This window comes from Myotis lucifugus, unplaced genomic scaffold (assembly GCF_000147115.1).
Source record: "Myotis lucifugus unplaced genomic scaffold, Myoluc2.0 scaffold_8, whole genome shotgun sequence".
NCBI classification, from domain to species: Eukaryota; Metazoa; Chordata; class Mammalia; order Chiroptera; family Vespertilionidae; genus Myotis; species Myotis lucifugus.
The window spans coordinates 11,254,943-11,281,291 of NW_005871056.1; the positions used below are offsets into that span (position 1 = coordinate 11,254,943).

The 26,349-nt window shown below is 35.8% G+C and overlaps 1 protein-coding gene across 3 annotated transcripts in view; it reads left to right on the forward strand.

Moving 5' to 3' along the window:
• The first annotated feature begins 3,306 nt into the window (after nt 1-3,306).
• RASA2 (RAS p21 protein activator 2) overlaps nt 3,307-26,349 on the forward strand; it is a 95,095-nt gene continuing 72,052 nt past the window's right edge. For 2 of the 3 annotated variants that reach the window (XM_023749592.1, XM_023749593.1), the window contains exons 1-3: nt 3,308-4,099; nt 8,021-8,124; nt 18,950-19,044. In XM_023749592.1, coding sequence (XP_023605360.1) covers nt 3,972-4,099; nt 8,021-8,124; nt 18,950-19,044 — 327 coding nt within the window. In that variant the 5' untranslated portion in view covers nt 3,308-3,971. Of the gene's footprint in view, nt 4,100-8,020; nt 8,125-18,949; nt 19,045-26,349 lie in introns of all 3 variants that reach the window. The other variant, XM_023749594.1, reaches the window with a different exon arrangement.

Genomic DNA, 26,349 nt, shown 5'->3' on the forward strand with positions numbered 1-26,349 from the left:
TAACCTTCACTTTTGATTTTTTTTTTTACAAAGTGGCAGTTAATTATTTCGATTTATGTCTTTTATAAAATGCCAATTAAATACTATATTTTGGAGTTGCAGTTTAAAGTCTTGATAGCTGGCTTAATCAACATATTTGTACTAGAGGCCCAGTGCACAAATTCGTGCATGGCTGGGGTTCCTCAGGGTGGCCTGCAGAGATCAGGCCCCAGCTTGCGCCCCCTAGCCCCGCAGCCCCACCTGGCACCCCACCTTGGCCTGGCGCTGTCCCCTCACCTGCTCCACCATCCCACCTGCGGAGCGATCAGTCGGGGTCAGGCCCCCTGCCTGGCTCCCTCAGCACCTGGGAGCCAGGCGGCCCTGCTCCCGCTGCTGGTCGCTGTCTGCAGGGTGATTGGCAAGACGATCAGGCCCCTGCTTGCACCCGCTTTGGCCTGGCGCCGCTTGCTCACCTGCTTCACCATCCCGCTGGGGTCACGCTCTTGTCAGGGCCCATTGGGGCCAGCAGCGCCTCCACTGCTGCCTGCTGCCAGTGCCACGTCACTGATGCCCGCCATGTTCTGCGGTGCCCCCTGGTGGTCAGCGGACGTCATAGTGAGTGGTCGAATGACCGCCCAAGGGGACAATTTGCATATTAGGCTTTTATTATACAGGATGATTGATTGGTGAGTTGGGCACTGATTAGGTGAATTCACTGTCAGTGTAATTTATTTGGACATTAGTGATAGATACTCAAAGAGTACAGATTATATAACTGCTTTTATAGGAAGTGATATGAGTGCATTTTATATATTATATAGAACTTAAGTTTTTATTCTAAGTAAATATGTGATAATATCAAGGTCATTGGATGCTGCAGACAACATAATCTCCATTGTCTCTCTCTTTAAAAGGTGGGCAGTGGAAATGTGTACATTTAGTATTATAGTTTTCTTAAACTTCACTTTTATGTGAATGAAACAGGAACATATTCAAGGCCAGTGATTTAGTGTTCCAAGTTTTCTCATTAGATATGGAGCATGCCTATTATGATTTAATTCCAAATTTCTTTACATTCCAGGCCCTATAGAGTGACCTAGTTGGATTTTTGGTTAAAAATAAAACAGATTATACAGAGGGGAGATATCAAAGAAGGAGAGACTTAAAGGAGCAGAAGGTTGAAAATAATGAAAACAGAATTGCTGAGTGCTCTGGAGTGAAAGGGAGGAGATGAGGTAGAGAGAGCACAGGTAGATAGATGGATGACTCCAGATGAGCCTTGTTTAAGAGGAGGGACATCTAGGGGAAGAGAATGGATGGATACAAAATCAAATATATATTCTTTTTCCTGTTAAGAAACAGCCCAACCCATGTGAAGCAATTTTAGGGTTATTTAAAAGATTAGATTCCTTGATTCTTACTTGAGATGAACATAAGTATTTTTACATACTCCATTTAAGTGGTAAATTGAATTTTTTCTAGTTTCCCAATGACAAGTTTAGTAACAATGAGTATCTAACTGGTACCTTTTCATTGATTTTTCTCATTTTAATTTTTTAAAAGTATTTGTTTATTGAGTTTTATTCATAGGTGCTTCTTAACTTTCTGATAAACTTCTTTAAAATATATTGGTTTAAGTGGCCTTTAATTTTAAAGTTGATAAATAATAAGAGACTTAAGTTTATCTATTCCAAAATTTCACCGGGAAAGCTGTGCTTCAGTTATTTGTCTGAAGTCATTTAGCCACTTGGTAGCAGAGGTAAGACAGGAACATTGATTTCATGATTGTTAGGGCAAAGCTCTTTTCCTTATGCCAACTGTCTTGCTTTTCTAATTTAGTACTTTGGTGTCTGATTTCAGCACCCACACTTTTGTGTGTCCTTGTGGCCCAAGCACATCTTACAAGAACTTCAAACTAGACTTATTGGTTTTCTTAATATGCATTCAACAAATTCTCTCAAGTGTCTTCCTTACTGTGTGGCAGTCACTATTTTAGACTTGGGGGATCAACAAATTCTCAGGCCTTAAGAGGGAACCAGAAAATAGATACTTAAGTAATATTAACAGAGTTTCAGATAGTTATAAACACTATCATGAAAAGAAACAGAGAAATAAAATGTGGTAACAATAGTCAGAGAAGGTTTCACTGAGGAAGGGACCTTTGAGCTGAGACCTGAGTGATAAGAGCCAGCTATGGGTTAGAGCACTCCAGGCAGAGGCCCTAAGCTTGAGCAAGCTTGACATGGTTCCTGAATGGAAAGAAGGTGAACACAGGGGAAAGTGGGAGGAGAAAAGGTCAGAGAGGAGAAGACAGTTCAGTAGGGCTGTCTAACTCTAGACCATGACAGTGGGAATTTAGAAATGGGATTGTATTAAGTGAAATTAAGTGAAATGGAATGGTATTGGAGCAGGGGAGTGGCTGACCTGAATGATGTATTTAAAAGATCACACTGTGATGCTGAGTAGAGTATAGGGTGCAACCAGTGAAGGTGATTGAGGAGTGGTTGGATTTAGGATTTATTTTGGAGGGTCTGTTGGACTTGTTGATGGACTTGATGTGTGGGTGGGAGGTTTGGGGAGGATGGTGAGAAAAAGAGGAAGGTGGTAGTAGACTGGGGGAAGAGCCTGTTTTAAGATAGGAAGTCAGATGATTTGTCTGGGACTTGTTAAATTTGAGATTTCTACAGATTCCAAGGAGGCACTTGGGTATTCATAGCTAGTGTTGACAAGAGGTATCAGACCTGGAAATGTAGATTTGGGAAGCATCAGCATTAACATCATATACTGAAGGAGTTTGCTTGGGAAAGGAAGAGAAGGTGGTTCACAACAGAGCCCTGAAGCATTGTAAGATTTAGAGGTGAGGAGGAAGAGAAGTCAGGAGAGAGGGCCAGTGATGTAGGAGGAAAGCCAGAGTTGTGGAAGCCAAGAAAAGAGGACAATTTAAGGATGGATGTTAGTATTACTTTTTTTAACTTATTTTAAATTAGAGGCCCGGTGCACGATATTCGTGCACTCGGGGCGAGGGGTGGGGTCCCTCAGCCTGGCCTGCGCCCTCTCGAAGTCCGGGAGCCCTCGGGGGATGTCTGACTGACAGCTTAGGCCTGCTCCCCGCAAAGCCCTCAGTTGGACATCCTTAGCACTACCACACAGGCGGGAGAGGCTCCTGCCACCGCCAATGTGCTCTCCAGCCATGAGCTGTGAGCCTATCTTCTGGCTGAGCGGTGCTCTCCCTGTGGGAGCACACTGACCACCAGGGGGCAGCTCCTGCGTTGAGCGTCTGCCCCCAGGTGGTCAGTGCATGTCAACCAGTCATTTCCGCTGTTCAGTCTATTTGCATATTACCCTTTTATTTATAGGATAGTGCTGCCAGATCAGGTAGGAGGACAGAGAAATGACTGTTGGTCTTGGCAATAGGCGAGACAGTTTCAGTGTCATCATGGAGTTAGAAGCTGATTGGAAAGAGTTGAAGAATGAATGGAAGATGAGAAATTAGAGAATGCCTGGAGATAATTGCTTTCAAGAAGTTTTGCTGTGAAAGGGACTCTAAAGATGGAATGATACCACAAGGGAGGAGGTGGAGTCAAAGGAGATTTTCTTTTTGTGCTTTTTTAAAATTGGGAAATACCAAAGCTTGTTCATGTGCTGATGGGAACGATTTACTAGAAAGGAAAATTACTGATAATATAAGAAAGAAGGATTAATTGTAGAGTCAAGTTCTTGAGCTGGTGCTGGTGGGATGGGATGGACAGCACACGTTGGAGGATTGCCCCTTTCTAATAACAGGGATACAGTGATGTAATATGACCTCACACGCCCCTTTAAACACAGCTCCTCCCTCAGTATCACCAAACCCCTTTACAAGTTAATCTTTTTTTTCTAATCACTAATTTTTTTTTCCTGTGCCACATCTTTTATGTTCTTTTGGATGAATTAATCCTGTATAAGGTTTAGCATGAAGCAGCTGGTGATATTTAACACCAGTTTCAATTTTTATGCCAACAGGTGAAGCAAAAAATTTATTGCCTTATCTTGGACCCAACAAAATGAGAGATTGTTTCTGCACCATAAATTTGGATCAGGAAGAAGTTTATCGTACTCAAGTTGTTGAAAAATCTTTAAGGTTTGTATAAAATTGGTAAATTATAGTTCATATGATATATTTATTAATAAATTGTATACACTTTTCAGACTTCATCAAAAAGACTTTCTTCATATGAAACTTTTATTTTTCTTTTACCTTCTGAATTTAATTTTGGAATTACAGAGTCTCAGAGTTTGAAGGAGCCTTAATAGGCATTGAGCTCGACTGCCTTATGCTTGCTTTCTTCTGACAGTTATCTTTGACAGGTGGTCCCTGGCATTTGCTTGATGATGTACCAGTACCCAAGGAGTTCACTGCCTCCTAATCAGCCTGTCTGGTCTTGGAAATATTTTGACTCTTAGAAAGCTATTATTTTTAGTCAATTAATGTCTAATAAAAGAATTTAATATGTGCTAAAAAAGTGCTGGGAGCTATGTATTAATATATCCATGAGAACAAGTTAGACACAGTGCTTACTTGCTTTCGTGTGGCTTTTCATTGCCTCAAAGTATATCTTCCTCTTAATTGTTCTTAATTATGTCCCTTGGATTACAGGAAAACAAGTTTCACATGACACTCTCAAGTTTTTTAAAACAACTGTCATATACCTCAGTTTACTCTCTAGGCTGAATTTTGTCCATTCATTTGAACTTTTCTCAAACAACGTCATTATTGTATTTCTCTTAAAAATAAATAAATTCTTACAGTTTATACAAGCCACTTATCTTTGAAAATGCAATAGCACTTTGAGAGTATCGTAGTAAATTCTAACTCATAAAATTGAAGTTGCCACCTCTGCCCTGTGGCAGTGTTTGTGGACAGTGCAGTGCAGAGCAGAGCAGAGCTGGAAGGGTGCAGCCTTGTTCAGACAGCAGAGTCAAAACAAGGGCCCTGTGGGAGTTGTTGGAATGAACATGTGGTGGATGAAATATTGAGTATCATGACAGGTAAATTGTATGTCACGTATATATTATTCAGTTTTATATATTTTTCCTTTATACTTGACCTTTTTTTCCTCTGAAGTTTTCCCCATTATGTCTTTATTGTCAATATTTATAATTTTGAATGTCTATTAAATTCTTCATAAGAAAGACATTGTATAAAGCTGAAAATACTTTAGTAACTCAAAAAGATTTGAAATAATACACTTCATATCTTTAGTTATAGATCACCTGTCTGTTATATTAGAATTGTTGTTATTTATATGTTATAAATGATGAAACTAAGTCACCAAAAGGCTTAATAATTTGTGCATATAATAAAGGAAGTTAGAAGCAAAACTAAGATTGGGACCTGAAACTATTAAAATCTCAATTTGTTACTTAATGTATACTGATTCCATATCACACAAAAAATCAGTGATATACAAAACTAGTAATTATTCATAAATTGAATATTTGTGGTAATTTCTAATATGAAACCTTGTAAATGAGCAACTAAAATTAGCTTACTTTTTTTAAACCTGGCCTTTCCATATATTTGTGTAGAGGAAAATGAAATGAGAAAACAATTATTTTTGTCCATCTTCAATTATTTTTCTAGGTCAACTTGGAAGATATTTTAAAGTTAGCAGTGGTTATCTTAGGTCATTCAATACAGATTATGTACTAGTTAGACTAAGTACTTTTTCAATTCTAGGTGTCCCCTAGCATTTTTGCTTGTGGAATAGTGTGAAAGAATCTAAACACTTGTTCACATGGTGCTCATTTCAGTGTTTTTTTTTTCCTTTTGCATATTGTGATAAGCTGTTAAGTTAAAAATCAGTAGATACCACTTAGATCTTTTGTGGATTCTGGATATTACAGTTTTTATAGGTAGTCTGTGTATAGCGTTTTCATGACAGGTAAGTGGGAATTACATATGGAATCTATAGCTCCTAAATCTTTACCTCACTCAAATCCATATATATCAGAGAGGAAGGGAGAGGGAGAGAGAGATAGAAACATCAATGATGACAGAGATCGGCTATCTCCTGCATGCCCCCTACTGGGGATCGAACCTGAAACCTAGGCATGTATCCCTGACCGGAATCAAACCTGGGACCTTTCAGTCCGCAGGCTGACGCTCTATCCACTGGGCCAAACCAGCTAGGGCCAAATCCTTTTTAAAAGTAGGTGATATATAAACAAGCTGAGGGCTGGCAGTACTACTTGTGCCTGGGGCTCCTCTTCTCCACACCAGGAATTTCCTTAGGAGTCATATCCATGATCTAGTCATTGCTTCTTACGAACCTTGTTGAAAAGTTTTCTTCAACTGGATTGATTGATTATTTATTTATAAAATAAAGGTGTGGCCAACCAAATATAGGTATTGTTGAGATTGGGATGATACAGTGACACAGATTACTTGGTAAATAAGTCTCATGTTATTCTTATTCGGCTTTAGAATGTGTTTTAAAAATAATATTCAAGTGTGGATGTATGATATATAAAAGGAAGTCTACATTTTATAATTGTTTGTAAAATGATACAAAGGAGACAATATCTGAACATGCCATGCCTTTGCCTAATAGTTGTTATTATATCAATTTCTATGTGGAGACTAATTAGAAGACAATTATTTTGACAGACCAACTTTTAAGAATTTGGTTACAGTTGATGTGAAACAAGTATTGACAAAAGTTGATGAGGCATTATAACAACTGAAAAGCTGAGTCAACTGTTTTCTGGACAAATTTGGAAATGACTTCTCAAAGAGCATTTTACTTTGCATTTTAGCTTCTCTTTAAGTTGTGACATCCTAAAGAAATTGCATTTAATGGTGACATTTTCAAAGTATCTTTGAACTAAACATTCTCAGGAAAGAGGAATGCTTGACAAGATGTCCACTAGCATTTCAGAGATTTCTGTCTTCACAGAATAATTTAAATATCAAAATAGCATTCTTCAAATGCACTTGTAAAAATAAACTATTGCATAGGAAAAACTCTTAGAAACTTGGGGGTAGGCAAAGATATTTACTTAGGATGCAAAAAATACTCATCATAGAAGAGAAAAATTGATAAACTGGATTTCATAAAAAACTCAGCCTTTTGCTCTTCAACAGACACTATCAAGAAAATGAAATTGCAAGCCTCAAAGGGGTCGCGACCCACAGGTTGAGAACCACTGGTCTATAGTGATAGAAATCAGATCACTTGTTGCCTGTAGCAGGTATGGTAGGGTAACTGCAGAAGAGCATAAGGAAACTGGGGATATAGTTACCATATCCTAATTGAGAAGGAGGCTACACTTTATAAACTTATCAAAAATAATTAATCTTTATACTTTGAATTTTATTATATGTAATTTATATCTCAGTAAAGTTGATTAAAAAATAACTTTGCCCTAACCGGTTTGGCTCAGTGGATAGAGCGTTGGCCTGCGGACTCGAGTCCCAGGTTCGATTCCGGTCAAGGGCATGTACCTTGGTTGCGGGCACATCCCCAGTAGGGAGTGTGTAGGAGGCAGCTGATCAATGTTTCTCTCTCATCGGTGTTTCTAACTCTCTATCCCTTTCCCTTCCTCTCTGTAAAAAAATCAATAAAATATATTTTTTAAAAAATAACTTTTATATTTTAAAATATATTTTAAAGTAGCGTGTTACGTGACATTACCCATTTTAGGTGTTACGTATTATTGTAATTAATATAGCTTTACATATTTCTGAGATGATGATGACACTGTCCTCCGCTCTCATTTGTGTCCACTTTAGGTGAGCGTGACCCTAGACAATTACTGGGTCTTCTGTTCACATGACTCCTGAAAAGCTGTGTGTTCAGAGCTCAACCTCGCAATTGAGGTCCTTTCAGAGTTCAACTTGGTTTGTACAGTATTTGGTTGAAATTTAGCATAGAGAATTATTTTGGAGCTTTTGAAACTTTTCTTACAGTTTTTTAGTGTGTAATTTAATTTTATTGAAAATATTATTTGAGGACACTGTTAAATTTATAATAATGAACTTTCCCCTTTTTCTCTCTAGCCCATTTTTCAGTGAAGAATTTTACTTTGAGATTCCAAGAACTTTCCAGTATTTGTCTTTCTATGTTTATGATAAGAATGTTTTACAAAGAGACCTTCGTATAGGTAAGTAAAGATAATTACTACTCATAATTATCTTTAATCACAACAGTGGTTTTTATGTTCATTCTTTCTCTAAGTATAAAGTGTTGTAAACAACAATAATATATGCTCAGCATTTCTAATCCTTTTCTCTAGTCTTCATGTTCATTTGTTCATCTGATTTTTAATTTGATCCCTCCTGGTCATGGTGTCCTATGTTTCCTTATACTTGATGGGTCCCTCTCCAAAGTACTCATTATGCTTGTTCATCAGTTTGTTGTTTAATATCTTGTTCATCAGTTTGTTGTTTAATATCTAGTTGAATATGATATTTATGGAGCAGAGGCTATTGCTCACAGAGTGTCTTACATTTAGTAAATGTTCAGTACGTATTATGTTAAATGGTTCAAGAATGTTTTTTTTTTTAAAATATATATTTTATTGATTCTTTACAGAGAGAAAGGGAAAGAGATAGAGAGCCAGAAACATCGATGAGAGAGAAACATCGATCAGCTGCCTCCTGCACATCTCCTACTGGGGATGTGCCCGCAACCCATGTACATGCCCTTGACCGGAATCGAACCTGGGACCCCTCAGTCCGCAGGCCGACGCTCTATCCACTGAGCCAAACCGGTTTCGGCTCAAGAATGTTTTATACTAAGATCACAGTATTTGATACCCCAAAGAACTTCTGTTTTTGAAGTTTTTCTAATAGAACTAATTAATTCACTCTAATATGATAATATGTTTTATGTCTGTTTATATTGGTGACCAATAACTCTACTTCTTAAATAATTGTCTGAGCCTCAGTGGACTACATATGTGTCACATTCATGATCTTTGTACCAGTATCTTTGTATTTTAATAACAGGTAGAGGTCTATAATTTACATGTATTATTCTCTTCCCTTTTAGTATCCTGAATTTCATCATTAGCATCTCTCCTTTCTGATTTGAAATATGTTCAAGTCTCCTACAGTTTAAATGATTAAGCTTATTCGACTTAGTTCTCTTAACCACCATTTGTTTCTGCTTTGCTATTGAACTCTTTTTAACAAATGGTCTATATTCTTCCTTTAAGTTTGCAAAAATCATTTAGGGAAAATCAAGTAACCTTAAAAACAACATAGTTTTTCTTAATTTTAAAACTATTACATAATCTTAGTGACTAATAATGACTCTGCACAGGAATAACTATACATAGTTAAGAATTTGTATATTTCTTCCCATTTTGTATTCCATTCTATGTTCAGTTTTTTTCTTTTTCATTTAATAGCAAGGTATGATCTTTTTCCTGTGTTAGTAAATATGTTTTAAAAATATTTGTTATATAATATCTTTTGCATAGGAATGTATTATTTTAACTGCTTCTTTGTTGGTAAACATCTATGATTCCAGATTTTTGGTGCTCTAAATGGTGCTGCTGTGAACATCCTTGTGCATATATTTTTGTATGTCCATTTTTTTAGTATAAATTTTTAGAAGTGAAAATACTGAGGCAAAGGGTATGAATATTTTTAGGATTTCCTCTATATATGTTTTTACATTGGTCCCAGAAATATTGTACTAATTTACATTACCCCCGGACATGCATGGGCATAACCATTTCATATCCTCATCCTTCTGGATATTGTCATTGAAAACATTTTACAATTTGATAGGTGAAAAATTAATATTTAATTTTTTAACTTGTATTTTTCTGATTATTAGTGAATTTGGGGAATTTTTTTGTCTTTCATTTTTCTTTTATGAGTTAGTTGCTCATTTTTTACCCATTTTATATTTGCTGGAGTTATATCTTTTAGTTATTCTTATGTATCTTTATTTGTTAAATATGTTAACTCTTGTCAGCTATATTCATAGCAATACTTTTTCTGTCACAAAAAGCGGTTTTTTAATCCTCATCTGCATCCGTCACATTTCACTCTTTAGATTGCCAAGGAAAAAAACAGTTTAATGACATTGTTTTTTTCTAGTTGTCTTTCTTCTGACTTCTTTTTCCTCCATGCATATTCTCCTCTCTCTAGCAAACCCTTAATTATAGATCACCCCTGAGGCTTCATCCTCAATTAAATTAAATAAACATTTATACACACTTATATGTGGCATACAATGGATGGGAATGTTAAGATGAATAGGACTCAGGCTATCAGAGGCAGACTTGTACTCTAATACTAATATATTATGATAGGTTCAGTGCTAGAGGTATGAACAAAGTATTTGGGGGCAGAGAGGGGAGAACAGTTCATTTTGTTTGGTGGAAGATTAACAGACTACTTAGGTAGGAAGATGTTTCAAGGAAATAGGGATTGACAGAAGCAGAGGAGAAAAGTTGAATCATATTTGTGGTGTATCTGCTGGAGTATATAAATTACTAAGAGGAGGATGGTAGAAGATGGGAATAATAATTGGGGTAAAGTTGTGATGGACCCTAAAAGCTGTGCTAAGGAATTTGAACCTTATTCTATAGACAGTAGTGTTGAGCCTCTTAAGAATAAGGAACCTTTTAAAAATTACATATAGCTGTATATCTGTAATAATAAAAGGGTAATATGCTAATTAGAATGGACATCCTTCTGGACGACCTTCCGGACGAAGCCAGGGCTGCTAGGGAAGCCTGGGTCCTGGGTGCCAGAGGGAAGCTGGTGCCAGCAGCTGGGGGAAGGAAGGCCTACCCTGGCACGAATTTCGTGCATCAGGCCTCTAGTACATATATACTTTTATAGTTTTACAACTTCCTACAACAGTAACTTTCAAACTATAAACTCAGTCTATTGATTACATATTTAAAGTATTATATGTAATTATATATAGCTATATATACACATATTTTTAAATATATATATTAAGTAAATATATATACACATATACTATATAGTTTATAGTTTAGATTAGAGAGATTAGAGGCAGAGAGACCAACCAGAAGGCTGTTACCAAATGAGATGGGTAGGGTGATGGCAGTGGAAATGCAAATGAGGAAATGTACTTCACAGGAGTTGCTTCAAATAGGATTTAGGGACTAAGGGGGCAAAGAGGATGTGAGAAGAGAAAGAGCTGAAAATGTCTTGTTAGTATGGCTACAGTTAACTGGTATAAGGAACCCAGTAGGAGCATTCAGTTTTTGTTTGTTTGTTTGTTTGTTTATCCTCACTCGAGGATATTTTTTCCATTGATTTTTTTAGAGAGTGGAAGGGAGGGAGAGAGGGGGAGAAAAAGAAAAAGAGGGAGGAGAAAGAGAAGCATCAATGTGAGACACATCGATTTGGTTGCCTCCCTCATGCCCCCCAACAAAGATCAGGGATTGAACCTGCAACACAGGTATGTACCCTTGACAGGGAATCGATCCCGTGATTCTTCGATGCGTAGGCTGCTGCTCTAACCACTGACCACACTGGCCAGGACAGGAGCATTCAGTTTTGAGTGGAGAATGGGAAGGGGAGAGGATGCTTTTGGTTTAAGGCAAGTTAAATTTGTATTACCTGGGGAACATCTTGGTGGAACATCTTTGGTTGACTGGAATGCAGATCTGAAGCTTAGAGAAAAGAGCTGGAAATGTGGATTTGAGAGTCATTAGTATTAAGTGATACTTGAAGCCTCTGCTGGAATGAATGAAATTTCCTCAGGAGAAGATAAGGAGTGTGTTTCAGGGAAAATGAGGCTTCAGTAAAGATTGATAAGGTGGCCCTAACTGGTTTGGCTCAGTGGATAGAGTGTCGGCGTGCGGAATGAAGGGTCCCAGGTTCGATTCCGGTCAAGGGCATGTACCTTGGTTGCGGGCACATTCCCAGTAGGGGGTGTGCAGGAGGCAGCTGATCGATGTTTCTCTCTCATCAATGTTTCTAACTCTCTATCCTTCTCCTTTCCTCTCTGTAAAAAACCAATAAAATATATATATTTTAAAAAGATTGATAAGGTATTAGGAAGGTAGAAAGAGATAAGAGAGACTATTATCAGTGGAAGCAAGGAGATTTAATGTCAGCAACTAGAGAGAGGTAGACTAGGATGAGGCTGTTGGTGATTATTAGAGACTATGTCTTAAGAAAATAATTTGTAATTTTCATTGTCTGTTTACACATAATATAGTTATCATATAGTGTTTCTTGAAAAGGCCTTTAGTTGAAGTTCATGATTTTCAAAAGTTGCCTTTGTGTGTGTCTTTTTGCGTGTTTCAAAGTAAAAATTAATTTTAAGTAAAAATCAATTCTTTGTGGGTTGGTATCAGAAAACCATGAACTTGGAATGAGAGCTTTTTTCAAATAAGTTTATTCTTAGTAATAGATAACATTTATACATTTAATGGGAATTTTTTTCCTTTTACACATAGGAATTATTATTAAAGTAAACACAGTACATATGTATACTGTTTTAAACCCTCACCCGAGGATATGTTTATTAATTTTTAGAGAGAGAGAGAGGAAGAGAGAGAAACATTGATCAGTTGCCTCCTGTGTGCTCCCTGATATAGGATTGTACCTGCAACCTGGGTATGTGCCCTGACCTGGAATTGAACCCTCAGTTCCTTTAGTGTATAGGGACAGTGCTCCAACCAAATGAGCCACCCGGCCAGGGCCATATGTACACTTTTAAAGTTGGAAAATGGTCTTGCTATTTTCATTTATAAATATTTACATTTTTATAGTTCGACATATTTTCTTTTGTCATTAGCTCATAAAATTTGGTGATTTATTTTTATTTTGAGTTACTTGAAATTGAGTTCCTTCAATTATTTTATAACTCTGAGTTGTCTAATTATAGATTAAACAGTGCGATACCATTTTCTGGAAATGAAATTTGAATTAGAGATCTGAGAATGTGTACTGATCACATAATTAAGAGCTTGTTTGTTTTTAATTGTATAAGTAACATGGATATTTTTCTTTTTTGTAAAAAAATTTTAGCCCTAACCAGTTTGGCTCAGTGGATAGAGTGCTGGCCTGCGGACTGAAGTGTCCCAGGTTCAATTCTGATCAAGGGCACATGCCTGGGTTTGTGGGCTCGATCCCCAGTAGGGGGCATGCAGGAGGCAGCCAATCAATGATTCTCTCATCATTGATGTTTCTTTCTCTCTCTCTCTCCCTCTCCCTTCCTCTCTGAAATCAATAAAAATATTAAACATTAAAAAAAACACAATTAAAAAATTTTAATTATAGTACTCGAGATAATCCTAATTAATTTTGACCACTGAACCCCCCCGCCTTCTAATACCTTTCCCAGAAGTAATAACTGTTATAAATATGGGGCATAAATTTTTATATTAGGCATTTTATATGCCAGGAACAGTTAGTGTAAAAGATTGATTAGGGATTAATTAAAAACTTGAGTCTTAGGAACCATTTTACACAAAGAAAGGAAATTGTAAAATTGAGGCTTTAAAAGTATGATATATTGTCTTAAGGTATAGTGTCTTCTCTTAAAAACTGAGAAAAAGACAAAAGAAAAACTTTGTGCAAGAATATTATGCAGCTATAAAAAAGAAGGAACTCTTACCATTTGCAACAGCATGGTTGGACCTGACGAGTAATATGCTAAGTGAAATAAGCCAGCCAGAGAAAGACAAGTATCACATGATCTCACTTATATGTGGAATCTAGTAAACAAAATAAACTGACAAAATAGATAAATTTAAAAAGAAAGGAAGCAAGAATGTATTTCCAGTTCCAATGAATATCCTAATAACATTTAAATTAAAACATATTTTACCTCCTAATGTGAATTTTTTAGTTATTTTTGTTTTCAGAGGATTCTAGGCTTAAACAAGTAAACTGCAGTTATCTTAGTAGGCTCTGGTGACTTTTTTTCTTTCCCCTGGATTTGGGATGATATTTGATAAGAGAATTTTACTAGGATATTGGAGATGTGAATTCCATTCCTGACTATCAACTAATTAGCTGTATGACCTTAAGCCACTTTATCTTCTTAGGCCTAGTTCATAAAATAAGGCTGAGATTAAGATAGTTCTTTTCCAGCTCTTTAAATTGTAATTTCTGCTGGCATTTGGCTCTTAAGTCAAACCTACTGTTTAAAATTTGCCTGGGATTGCACTTTGGTGTCTGTTTGCATAGGTACTGTATCAGTTATCTATAGCTAAGTAATAAACCACTCCAATACTTAGTGGCTTGATACAGCAACCATATATTTGCTTATGATCTTGTAGTCTGTCAATTAGGGTGGAGCCGAACTGGGTGGTTCTTCTGCTGGTCTCACCTGGGGTCACTAATGTGCAGATTGACTGGGCTGAACCATCTGACTCATATGTCTCATGGCTAGTACTGGCTATTATCTGGGCCTTCCTCTCCACATCATGTAGGTTCCAAGAGGATAATAAGCCCAAATGCACAGCTGCTTATTAAGCCTCTGTTTGTATCACATTTGCTGATGTTCCTTTGGCAAAAGCAAGTGACATGGTCAAACCCAGGGTTTGTGCTGGAGAGGACTCTACAATGGCATACACCAAGGAGACCATTAACATACAAGTCTACCATGGAGACCAAAGTGTACCCACCTAAACCCTAAAAAATGAGGCATTGTTATATTGCCATTGACTGAATTGCTGCTATTGACTATCTGCCAGAATTTATTCAGTCTTCTGGTCCTATTTCATCTTGTATAGGCAGTCACACTTGTCATTACTTTTATCTACTATTTCAGCCATTTCTCCTGGTGTCCAAATAAGACTGGGACTGTCGAGATTTTGCCAGTTGGTGATCTGTATCAGGATGAAATTTCTAAGAATATGCTTTGTCTAAAAATGGGGCCCAAATATAACATAGTGTTTACAGACGGCGAGAAAGTGCTGCAGAGAAGTGCTGCTGGAAAGCTAAGAATCCTTTTTTGGTTTTACTTAGAGACCAAAAAAAGATGGTTTCTTTGCCCACAGTTCCTTCATTTCTTTTTGTGTTTCCTCTCGTCTTATTTTAAGGAACTAATACAGTACCTAGTGTGTGGGTGTATGTGATCTAAGCTCTTTCTATGAGTTTGTCAGGACAGTGAGGAAATGCAATATTACCTATAAATAATTTGTTGGGTAGTTGCTCCTGTGTGATCATTGTTATTATTTTTGAGGTTGGTGATTTCATGGCCAGTGAAGTAATGAGTTAACTTTGTTTAAAACAGTGAACAGTAAACTAAAACAATCTTTGGGACCATTAGAGGCACAGAACAGGTTTTTAACATCATTAGAGCTAAAAGTTGTTTCTAATACAGAGGAGGTAAATGAGAGGTAACATTTAAATAAATAACCCAAGATCACATAGCTAACAAGTAACAGAACTGACACTATGCTACTAAATGAATGTCTGTGTTGGAAGGAACATGGACAGGGGTACCTTGGTTTTGAATTCTGGCTTAGGACTTGTTAGAATCTAAGGCAGGTTTTTAAATATCATTAAGATTTCCTCATCTGTAAGATGATGATTATACCCTCTACACACAAGATTGTTATGAAGAATAACCAGAAAATATGAAAGAATATCTACTGTCTGGTGAATGTTCAGTAAATGCTGGCTTGTCTTTCTCAGTGCTCTTTCAACTGTATCAGGCTGCCTGCCTTTTACAATCACTACTTGCCATCTAACCAGTTTAATTAAGGGTAGCTCAAAACAAGTAAGAAAGATGAGGGTTTTTTGGGCCTTTTTTGTATTTCAACTTCTCCTTCCCATATCTCTCCCTCTTCCACATTCCCTTGCCCTTTACCCTCCCTCTTTTCTTCCTCCCTCTCTCCTTTCCTCCCTCTCTCTCTCTCCCTCTTTCTCTTTATCTTCCTCTTCCCTTCCCTTTCCTCTCTTGATTCCCTAGAACTAATGACTTTTTCATGTTAAATTGCCTAAGAAAGTGCTGAATATGTTGCAGGTATCCTAATACCTAATGACTTCAAATATTTCCTTTATTTCCCTCTGTCATGTACTTGTGATCATGTACTTGTCACTGCTTCTTCAGGCTGGCTAATGTTGTGCAACTAAACCTTTGCATTTCAGAAACTGACCTCTCTTTAGAAAGGAATTTGATATATAGAATAAGAGCTGGCAATAAAATTGCAGGTTTTTCTCAATTTTTGAATGGCTTATTTATGCGGCTAGTCAGAGAAGGGTTTCTGTCTCAGAACACAAGAACCATTCAACTCTTTCATGACAGTGAGTACCGTGGATACACAAGATATGAAATAGGAGAAAGAGGACACTTGCTTCTGGGATTTTTTTTTTTTTTATCTTGTGAACTAAGAGGATTCTCTTTTGGAAAGGCACCTGTAAGTCAAGATTTATTTCCAGTGATGGAGTTGTGAGTCATAAATAGAACAGGTAGATTCCTACTATAGTTTTTATATGCATTATTGGTTAAGTAGACTTTGGTTAGGAGAGTCTGGAAATCAAATCACCATTTAAATCACAGTGCCACTGTGATTATTTGTTGAATGTGTAAATGAATCAAACCAGTAAATTTCTAAATAAACGTTTTTAAAAGCCCTATTTTAAATTTTGGGGCTTGCTTTAGTGATATTTGTATATATTACACATGGTACACCTACATACATATTCATAAATGATGAAATTAAAAATCCTGGAAATTGTAGAATAGGGATTTAAAAAAATATTTTTATTTATTTTAGAGAGAGGAAGGGAGAGAGAGAAATATCCATGTGAGAGAGAAACATCAATCAGTTGCCTGCTGCACATACCCTGACTGGGGATTGACCCTGGGTATGTGCCTTGACCTGGAATCGAACCCGTAACCTTTCAGAGCACAGGACAACACTCAACCAACTGATCTACACTGGACAGGGCAAGAATAGGGATCTTAACCAGGACTGGACCAGCGAGTTTCTGGATGGTGGGTAAACCCTCTTAAAATTCTATGCCAGATAATATCTGTGCATTTTTCTGGGAAGAGTACACAAAATATTCATAGTTACTAAGATTCTTAAAGACAGAGGTGAGTGGTCCTCAAAATATATGAACTTCAGCTTAGGACATATAAGATCTATTTCTGTATGTATGCGTATATTTACATATATATGTATTAAGCTGTTATATATTGCCTTAATGTTTATATCTGGTGTGAAATCAATGGTAAGTGATCCACTTGATAGAATTGTGATCATCTTTGTCATATGTGATGAAACAATATTGAATACTTTGTCATAATTCTGTATCCTAAACCATTCTTGGTATTATATTAATTTACCAGGAATTTGATAAAATCTATAGGTAAAACATATCAAGAGATTTATATGATTTGGCTCTTAACCTAAACTCCTCAGCAGCATGAAGAAAATTTAGGTGTTCCAGTTAGTGCTTGAATTCTGTACTTGGCTTGTAATCTGTATATTTAGTACTGGAAGAATTTCTTTTTTTTCCATTAATTTATATCTTAAATACAATCCCCCAAAAGGCTGAAATATATTATTTTCCTAGTGTCATTTCCTACAAGATTTGAATGAGTTATATATTTACACGAAGATTTTGGGCTTCACATTAGATTTCATCCAATATATTTAAAAGAAAGTTGGAAAGATTTATGCTTGTTGCGAGAGCTAATTTATTTTTAAATTTTACAAGTGTTAATAAATATAGCTACTGAATTTTCAATAGCTCTCTTTTAGGTTGTCTAATAATACAGTTGCCACTCTCGTGAAAATATATGTGGCTGTGTATTTTAATTATTTTCTTAAAATTATACCTACATATATAGGTAGTCTGTGGCTTGAGTTCCAGTCATGATATGAAGCTAAGCTTATCAAAATTTTTAATACAGTTAAATTTTTAATAACATCTTTATTGAGGTGTAATTCACATACCATAACTCAGTTGTTTTTAGTATATTAACAGAGTTGTGCAACCATCACCACGATCTAATTTCAGAATAAAATTTTAAAGATAGTTTTTCTGTTTGTTTTGTTGTCATGCTTTTCCTTTTCACTTGAAACACAAAAACTGACATACTATTTTCTAAAAATTTTCAAATGTTGAACTAAAAGACCAAGATAGGTCATAAGTGAAAGATACCCTTTAAGTATAATTAGGGCACTTAAAACGAAAATTCTTATTTAAAGAAAAGAAAGTGAACTCTTTTTTACTTTTAGTGCATATACTTTGTTGAAGTTTTGTGTAGAATCTTCGAATAAGTTGTCAGTCATATGCAAAACTATGTCTACTTCTTAAAACTTGAATTGAGGAAGGAAATGCTTTGCACCAACATGGCAAATACTTCATTATAATAAGAACATTTCTGTTTCTTCCTCTTCATGATACTTTATTCATTGTACTGTATCTTTCTCTGAGAGGTAGAAACTCTTTAAGGAGCTGCCTTGATTTTTTTTTATATGCATTTAAGCAGCATAAGCAGTGCTTGCAATATTTTGATAAAAGCAAATTTTTAATATCTTTGCTTTAATCTCCCTTAATTTTCAATATTGTCAGTGATGTATGATGTTTTTCTTTTTCTCTTAGTTTGGGCTTATAAACTCTTATTAAATGTAAATATCAAACATGGTTTATTCATAGCATTAAAGAATTAGAAGGATCAGTTTGTACTATCATTATACATTGCTTTTTGCACTGATTGTACTTTGGGTGAAAACATGAGTGTAATAAGTACTAAAAAATGCAATTGCATGTAAATACAACTGAGTTTTTGTCTAGTCCCCTAATTCAAAATGACCCAGAGAAGGGCTTGCCAAGGGGCAAGGAAAAATTAGCACTTTTCAATCTTTAAAATATAGAAAAATACTTTATAAAAATGTATTTTTAATATTAATAGGTATGAATTATTTTTAAAAAATTTCTACAAAGTATTAAATATAACAGTGCTAAGAATTGCACAAAATGTCTCCTCATTGTTTTACTTATTTCCTATAGGAAAAGTAGCCATCAAAAAAGAAGACTTGTGTAACCACAGTGGTAAAGAAACTTGGTTTTCACTGCAGCCTATTGACTCCAATTCAGAGGTTCAGGTAAATATTAAGACGTAAGTGGTGTAAGAGATTATCACACAAAGAAAATGAATGAAAAACAAATTATACTAATTCATATACATAGAGCTTATACCTTATTTTAAATTCTGGCACCAAATAGTATAGACCTTTGGGTAATATATAGTTAGAAGGAAATTCCTTACCACATGAATTCAGGAATAATACATCTGTGTGTGCATATATGAGTTTGGGAAGGTTATATTAGGGGGGCATTTTCCCCCTTCCTTAGTTTTGTTTCAGTTACAGTGACAAATTATTAAAGCTTTTTCAGATGGGGAAAAGTTTTAAAGGAAGAACATGTTTTATTGACTCTGACTTTGAGGAGAATCCCTAGATGTCTGTGATTTCATCTGTCAGACCTGGATGCTTTACTTTATTCTCTAGTTAACTAGGCTTAGGAAAATGCTATTAATTCAAACCATGCTTGAGCTCACCAGACAGTACCTTTATTTTCACACCCATCCTTCCTATTGTTCACCTTTTATTTTTTTAATTTGAAAGGGGTCCATTACTCTTTTTAAAGCTCTTCTTTCCTCTTGCCAAAATAAGAGGTCTTACAGATTCTATATGTGAGTAAAGATGGATATTTAGCCATGTATCTTTTCTTTTTTAAAAAATCCTCACATAAGGATATGTTTCTATTGATTTTAGAGAGAGAGAAAGGGAGAGGGAGCAAGAGAGAGAAACATCAATGTGAGAGAGAAACATCGATCAGTTGTCTCCTGTACACACCCCAACTGGGGATCGAACCCTCAACCTTTCAGTGTATGGGATAGCGCTCCAACCAACTGAACCATTCTGGCCAGGGTTAGCCATGTATCTTAACTTTCTGTTTGGTTTTGAAAAATCTGAATTTCTCTTAGAAATTGTTATTTCTAGCTAAAAGGAACCCTTTTTTAATAACCTTATTTATTTATAAAATATGGTAAGGATTGTGAAACCATTTCCCGAAGGCATAATTGCAAGCAGAATTCTTCCTCTCTAGAAGAAGCTATAATTTGCTACTGTGACTCAAACAGAAGTTTAAGACAAGAAAAAAGTGCTGCGCACACATCCACAGATATTTGCAAATAAAGTGTTTCCTCATAACCTCTCAAGCATTCTCTTTGGTTAAATTCTTAAAAAATTAAGTATTGGTATACTAAAACCCCTTCTTAAGCACAAAATATAATTAAAACTTTTTCTGTTTTATCCACTGTCCCCCATTTTAATGTTCTTTTCTTTCCTCTTGACAATAACTGTTATTCAGATCCCAATTATACAGTATGGTAAATGATCAAGTGAGAGGCAATGTGGTGAAGTGCAAAGGGTTTTAAAGTAGAAGTCAGAAAATTTAGGTCCTAATTGTCATATGTGATTACTTTACTGACCTTGAATTTTATTTTTATAAAATGGAAATAAAAGTTAACATGTTGACTCATCTGATGTAAGAATTAAGTGAAATACCTTTAAGAATATTTTGAAAGCTGTTACATACTATCCAAATATAAAGTATCTGTTTACCACCAGTTGATCCAGTGGCCATTTCCCTATATACACCTCTATGAAAAGGCAGATATGAAAGTTTTAAAGTACCAGTTTTTAAAAATAGTCTTAACAAAAAGCAAGATAATAGGCTTTGAGAATTTGATCTAAAATGAACTTTGAGTTATTTTAAGATGCAGTTTTTAAAAATCCATTCTTATGACCAATATAAATTTTCTAAAGGATTTAAGAGCCGTAGCTCTCAAAAAGTAGAAATGTCAGCATTTTTTATTTGCTATGAGTTATTTTCATGAACATGAGTTATAATCTTTATAGCTCTTTATTCTTTTTTTAAATATATTTTATTGACTTTTTTTACAGAGAGGAAGGGAGAGGAATAGAGAGTTAGAAACATCGATGAGAGAGAAACATCGATCAGCTGCCTCCTGCACACTCCCTACTGGGGATGTGCCCGCAACTAAGGTACATGCCCTTGACTGGAATCGAACCTGGGACCCTTGAGTCTGCAGGCTGACGCTCTATCCACTGAGCCAAACCAGTTAGGGCAGCTCTTTATTCTTAAATGAAACTTACATAGTAAAAGCTCACTATTTAAAATAAATTTGGAAAGAAGAATACTTTAGGGGGTGGGAAGAATGTATAACATTTTTCAAGTTAATATGGCACCATTGGGAATATTGTTATTTGGCCCCAAAACTGATCTAGGAATAGTTAATTAACTTTGTGAGTCTAGGAAACATAGAAAAGCAGTCTGTGATTCATACAGACCCTACTTGTTAGTGAATTTGTTAATTTGCATAAGTTTTACAAAGTTTTATAAAAGTATGGAAATGAGAGCTATTGATGGAGCCATAGGAAAAAGCTATAAGACAGATTGAATTCAGCAGGAATTCCATCTAATAATTACTATTGGTAATTATGTCAGTCTATACCAACCAAGTACTTAATATACATTATCTCATTTAATCTTCAGAACGGGATTGTGAGGTATAGGTAGCATTACCTCCATTTTACAAATAAAGAAATGGATTCTTAAAGGCTGAATGATGTCTCCAAAGTCACAGCACTATTAAGTGATGGAGCCATGATTACAATAGAGATCTTGGGTGATTCTAAAACTCTAACCACAGTGCTTTACTGCCTTTTACTGTTCTGTAAACAGTAGGAGGATACCTTAGGGAACATCTGAGTATTAGGAACACAAGCCTACTCAAAAAGATCAAAGAAAAAGGAAGGGACATTAGAAAGTTCCTAGGGAACTTCTTGGAGTATAATTACAGGAACTTCAGTTTGGCCAGTAAGAGCTAGAAAGTTGTTAGGCATTTACAGAGGGGCTGTATTTTAAGTAGAGGTCAGGTTCTTACAATAATAGACTAGATACTGTTCAAATAGTCATTTTTTAAGTACTTTAATTTCTCATAAAATACACTAAAATATTGGATAGTCGGTTTGTTTTGGTTGACCTCTACATAAAACAACTGGCTTGCATTTGAGGCCATGGTATAGGTAAAATATATATTGTATCTGTAAACTTCCACTCAGTGAGCAGTAGATATTGCCGGAGGCACATGGGAACTGATACTCACTGATTCATTGCTCCCTACTCTTATGCTCACTGTGCTCATTGAGTGTAAGTGCTCACTGTTTAAATAGTATTTATTTTTTTTTCATATTCATTTTGTAAAGTGAGTAGTTAATTTTTTTCTCTCATTAACTACTCACTTTGCAAAATGAAAGGGAAAGGAAAAACTATGTGATGAGATTCTGTTGTATTCTTTCAAAATTTTTATTTATTGATTGACTTTAGAGAGAGAGGAAGGGAGCGAGAGAAACATTGATTTGTTGTTCCACTTATTTACATATTCATTGGTTGAATCTTATATGTGCCCTGACCGCGGATTGAGCCCGAAGCCTTGACATATCTAATAACACTTTAACCAACTGAGTTACCTGGCCAAGGCTGTATTCTTTTTGTATGTCTGATGAGACTGCATGTCTCTCCTTAGGCTTCTCTTCATAAATACACTCTTAATTTCTTGTTAACAGCTTTATAAAAAAAAAAAAAAAAAGCCCACAACAGCCTTTGAGTCTACATGATCATAAAGCCCCCTCACTCTCTAAGATCTGACTCATTTCTATGGCACAATTTAGAGAGAGAATCTGGCCAAACTTGGGTCAGATGTCCACTGCAGTCTGATTTGATATGACTGTAGGTAGTCACTATAGAGAAATCTGTTTTGGGAGCTTTGGGTAGGCATGTTCCCCAAGAAAGGGATTTGGGTAGAGGAAGTGATTGGTATCTCTACTTCAGAGGTTAAGATGTTTGATTTCCTAGTTCTACCACTAATAGTCATTTGTACCCTAAATAGTTGCTAACCTACAAGTAGTTGCCTGAGGATCTTCATCTGTGAATTGAGAACTTAGGATTCCCTTCAGTTTCAGTAGCAAGATAAAAGTAATTTAGCCCTGAAATGAAAAGATCCCAGTAGTAGTAAGATGGATTTTATACCAAAACAGTTGAAAAATTGCTATAAACTCTAACCTCTTACCTGGACTTGTTTCCCAGATGCTTTATTATTGCGTTTAATCATGTTAATTATTTTAACTCTAAAATCACTCTAATCTGCCTTCATACTCCACAGTGGGTCAGAGAGAGAGCACAACAGCTCTCACTAGTGTTGCCCATGACATTGTGTCACTAAGTCTAATGGACTTGGTCCTTCTCTTACATGGCTTTTCAGCAGCTTTTTGATATCGTTGACCACTCTCTCCTTTTTGAAGCATTCTCTTCTTTAGTTTCTGGTCATCCTCCTACTTCACTTGGAATTATTTGTCCACTAGAGGCCCAGTGCACGGATTTGTGCACCGGTGGGGTTTCTTGCCCTGGCCTGCGGGGATCGGGCCGAAATGGGCTCTCCAACATCCCCCGAGGGTTCCGGATTGCGAGAGGGCAGTTCTCAAGTGACACACCCCAGAATCAGGCTCCCTCCTCTCTGGTTCCAGGTGCATTACCCGAGAACCGCAGCTGCCAAGTCACTGCAGTTTGGCTGCTCCTGTGTTGAGCGTCTGCGCCCTGGTGGTCAGTGCGAATCATAGCTAGCGGTTGTACAGCCGGTTGCTTAGACTTTCATATATATAGATATTCTTTGCTGCATACGTGAAATTAAATTGGATTGAGTTGGTGCCTCTTCCTATAAATCCTCTTTTGGCTTTGGTGATCTGCAGCCATGCTGTTAGCTATTTGGTCCTGGAACTCATAACAAACTAAATATTTCTTTCTTTCTTTATTTCTTAGGTACTATGATAAAGAGCATGCCTTTACATAAGACTGATTAAACCAAATCTCTCATATGTGGAAGTTGGTACTCTCATTAATTAAGGGTGTTTGTCTCACACAACCTGTACAAGCAGTAAATCCAGATATACTGTCAATCACATCCTTTTGATGTAATTGCTTAGTTAATAAGTCTTTACCAACAAGCTGATCTTGAATTTCTGGGTCATGCCATAAGTTATTGTTTTTGTAGTTTTTCTTTTGTATTCTGTCCTCCCTCTTTAAGCATTTAAAAAAAGAAATGCATTGATTATAACTAATAAAATAAATCGGGTTTTTTTTACATGCCCGTTAAGACATTGGAATTTATAGGTTGATTTAAAAAAATTTAGCCCTGGCCAGATGGCTCAGTTGACTGGAGTGTTGTCCCATGCACTAAAGTGTTCTGGGTTCCATTCCCAGCCAGAGCACATCCCTAGGTTGCGGGTTTGATCCTCAGTCTGGGAGCGTGCAGGAGGTAGCCAATCAATGTTTCTCTCTCTCCCCCTGTCTTCCTCTCTAAAATCAATAAAAGCATATTGCCCTGACCAGTGTGTTTCAGTGGTTAGAGCATTGGCCTGGGCAACAAAGGGACTCAGGTTCGATTCCCAGTCAAGGGCACATACCTGGGTTGTGGGTTCGCTCCCTGCCCCTGGTCAGGGTGTGTGGGGGAGGCAACCAGCTGATGTCTCTCTCACATCGATGTTTCTCTCTCCCATTGTCCATCCCTTCCTTCCACTCTTTATGAAAAATCAATGAAAAATATATCCTCAGGTCAGGATTAACAAAACAAAACAAAATAATAATAATAATAATAATAACAACAACAACAATAATAAAAGGCATATTCTTCGGTAAGGATGAATTAATTTAAAAATTAAATTTAAATTTGTAAACATGAAATAACAAAGGAATGAACCTTCTAAATCATAATAAATACTTCTTTAAGGAGAAAAAGAAAACTATCCATACATAAATAAGAGGTAGTAAATAAAACCTTTATTTTGCATCTGACAGGTAGTTGTGTCCAAAATGGTTTACAGATTTAATTACTGTATATGAAAACATCTGCCAGAAGTCTAGAAATTGAGATATTTTCCCCTCATATGTTAAAAAAACTTACCAGTTGAAATATACTGAGTTCTTTTATGTAGAATATTGTTAAAATTTGATATTTTGTGATAAAAACTAAAACTGTTTAGACTCGAGATTTTAAGAGCATGCATTATATTTTACTCAAATATCTATATTCATCTGAGTTTCCCAAACTGTATGCAGAAATTCACATATCTTCTATAGCGTACCAAGAATAACATAATATAAAATTAACATAATATTTTTCTGTGTGAAATTTTTGTAAAACTAATTGAAATAAAGTTAGCATATAAAATATTAAACTTTCAGACAGTACCAGAATAATGTAAGTTCCTAAATATGCTAATACAGATTAAAGTGATAAAGTTGCATATATCAACCTAACATACTCAATGCTATGGAATACATAAAGAATAATACCTTCCAAGAATTTGGTTTCTTTTTCATTAAAAATAGAGAATATAGTGCCAGATATTTGATCATTCCAGTGTTTTCTGACATATATAAAAGGTATGTTATTGTGTTATTGAATCTCCCTTAAATATTGGATAAAAAAGTAGTTGTGGACCAAATCACATTGCATGTTTCTGATCAAACATAATTCCTTGTCAGTCTTATAGTTTCCTCTTTGTAGGCAATGGCTCTGTTTTTCTAGTTGCTTTTAAGATTTTCTCTTTATCTTATGGTTTCATCAGTTTTTACTGTGCTCTGTCTACTTGTTGTTTTCTTTATATTTATCCTACTTGGGTGTTCCTGGGGGCACTTGAATCTTTGCCTTAATGTCATTCTTCAGTTTTAGAAAATTCCAGGCAATTATCTCTTCATCTGTTTGTTTCTTTTCCCTTTCCTATTCTTTCTCCTCTCTTCTGGGACTACAATTACATGAATAATAGACTATTTGCGCTCTCTCTCTCTCTCTCTGCTTCATTTGTGAATATTTTCTACTGACTAATCTATCTCCTATTTTATTAATCCTTTTTTTTAGCTGTGGATAATTTGCTGTTAAATACGTTTTCATTTTGATTATTTTATTGCTTAATTCTAAATTTTTCATTTGATGCATTTAATAGTTTCCACTTATTTGCTAGATTTTTTTTCTATCTTAAACATTTTTTTCCTGTCATTTTTTAAAATTGATTTTCTTGGGTTGACATTGGATTGTTATGAATTAAACAACTATTTTAACCTCTGTCAGTTACTCCAACATCTGCATCTTCTGTAAATCTGCTTCCTTTTGTCAGTTTTTTTGTTTTTGTTTTTGGTGTTTGTCTTGTATTCTGGCATGCTCAGTAATTTTTGATGGAATGCTAGACATGGAAATATGAAATATTTTAGAAATAATTTGAAGCTCTGGATTTTTTTTTTTTCTTCCTCCAGAGATTTACTTTTGC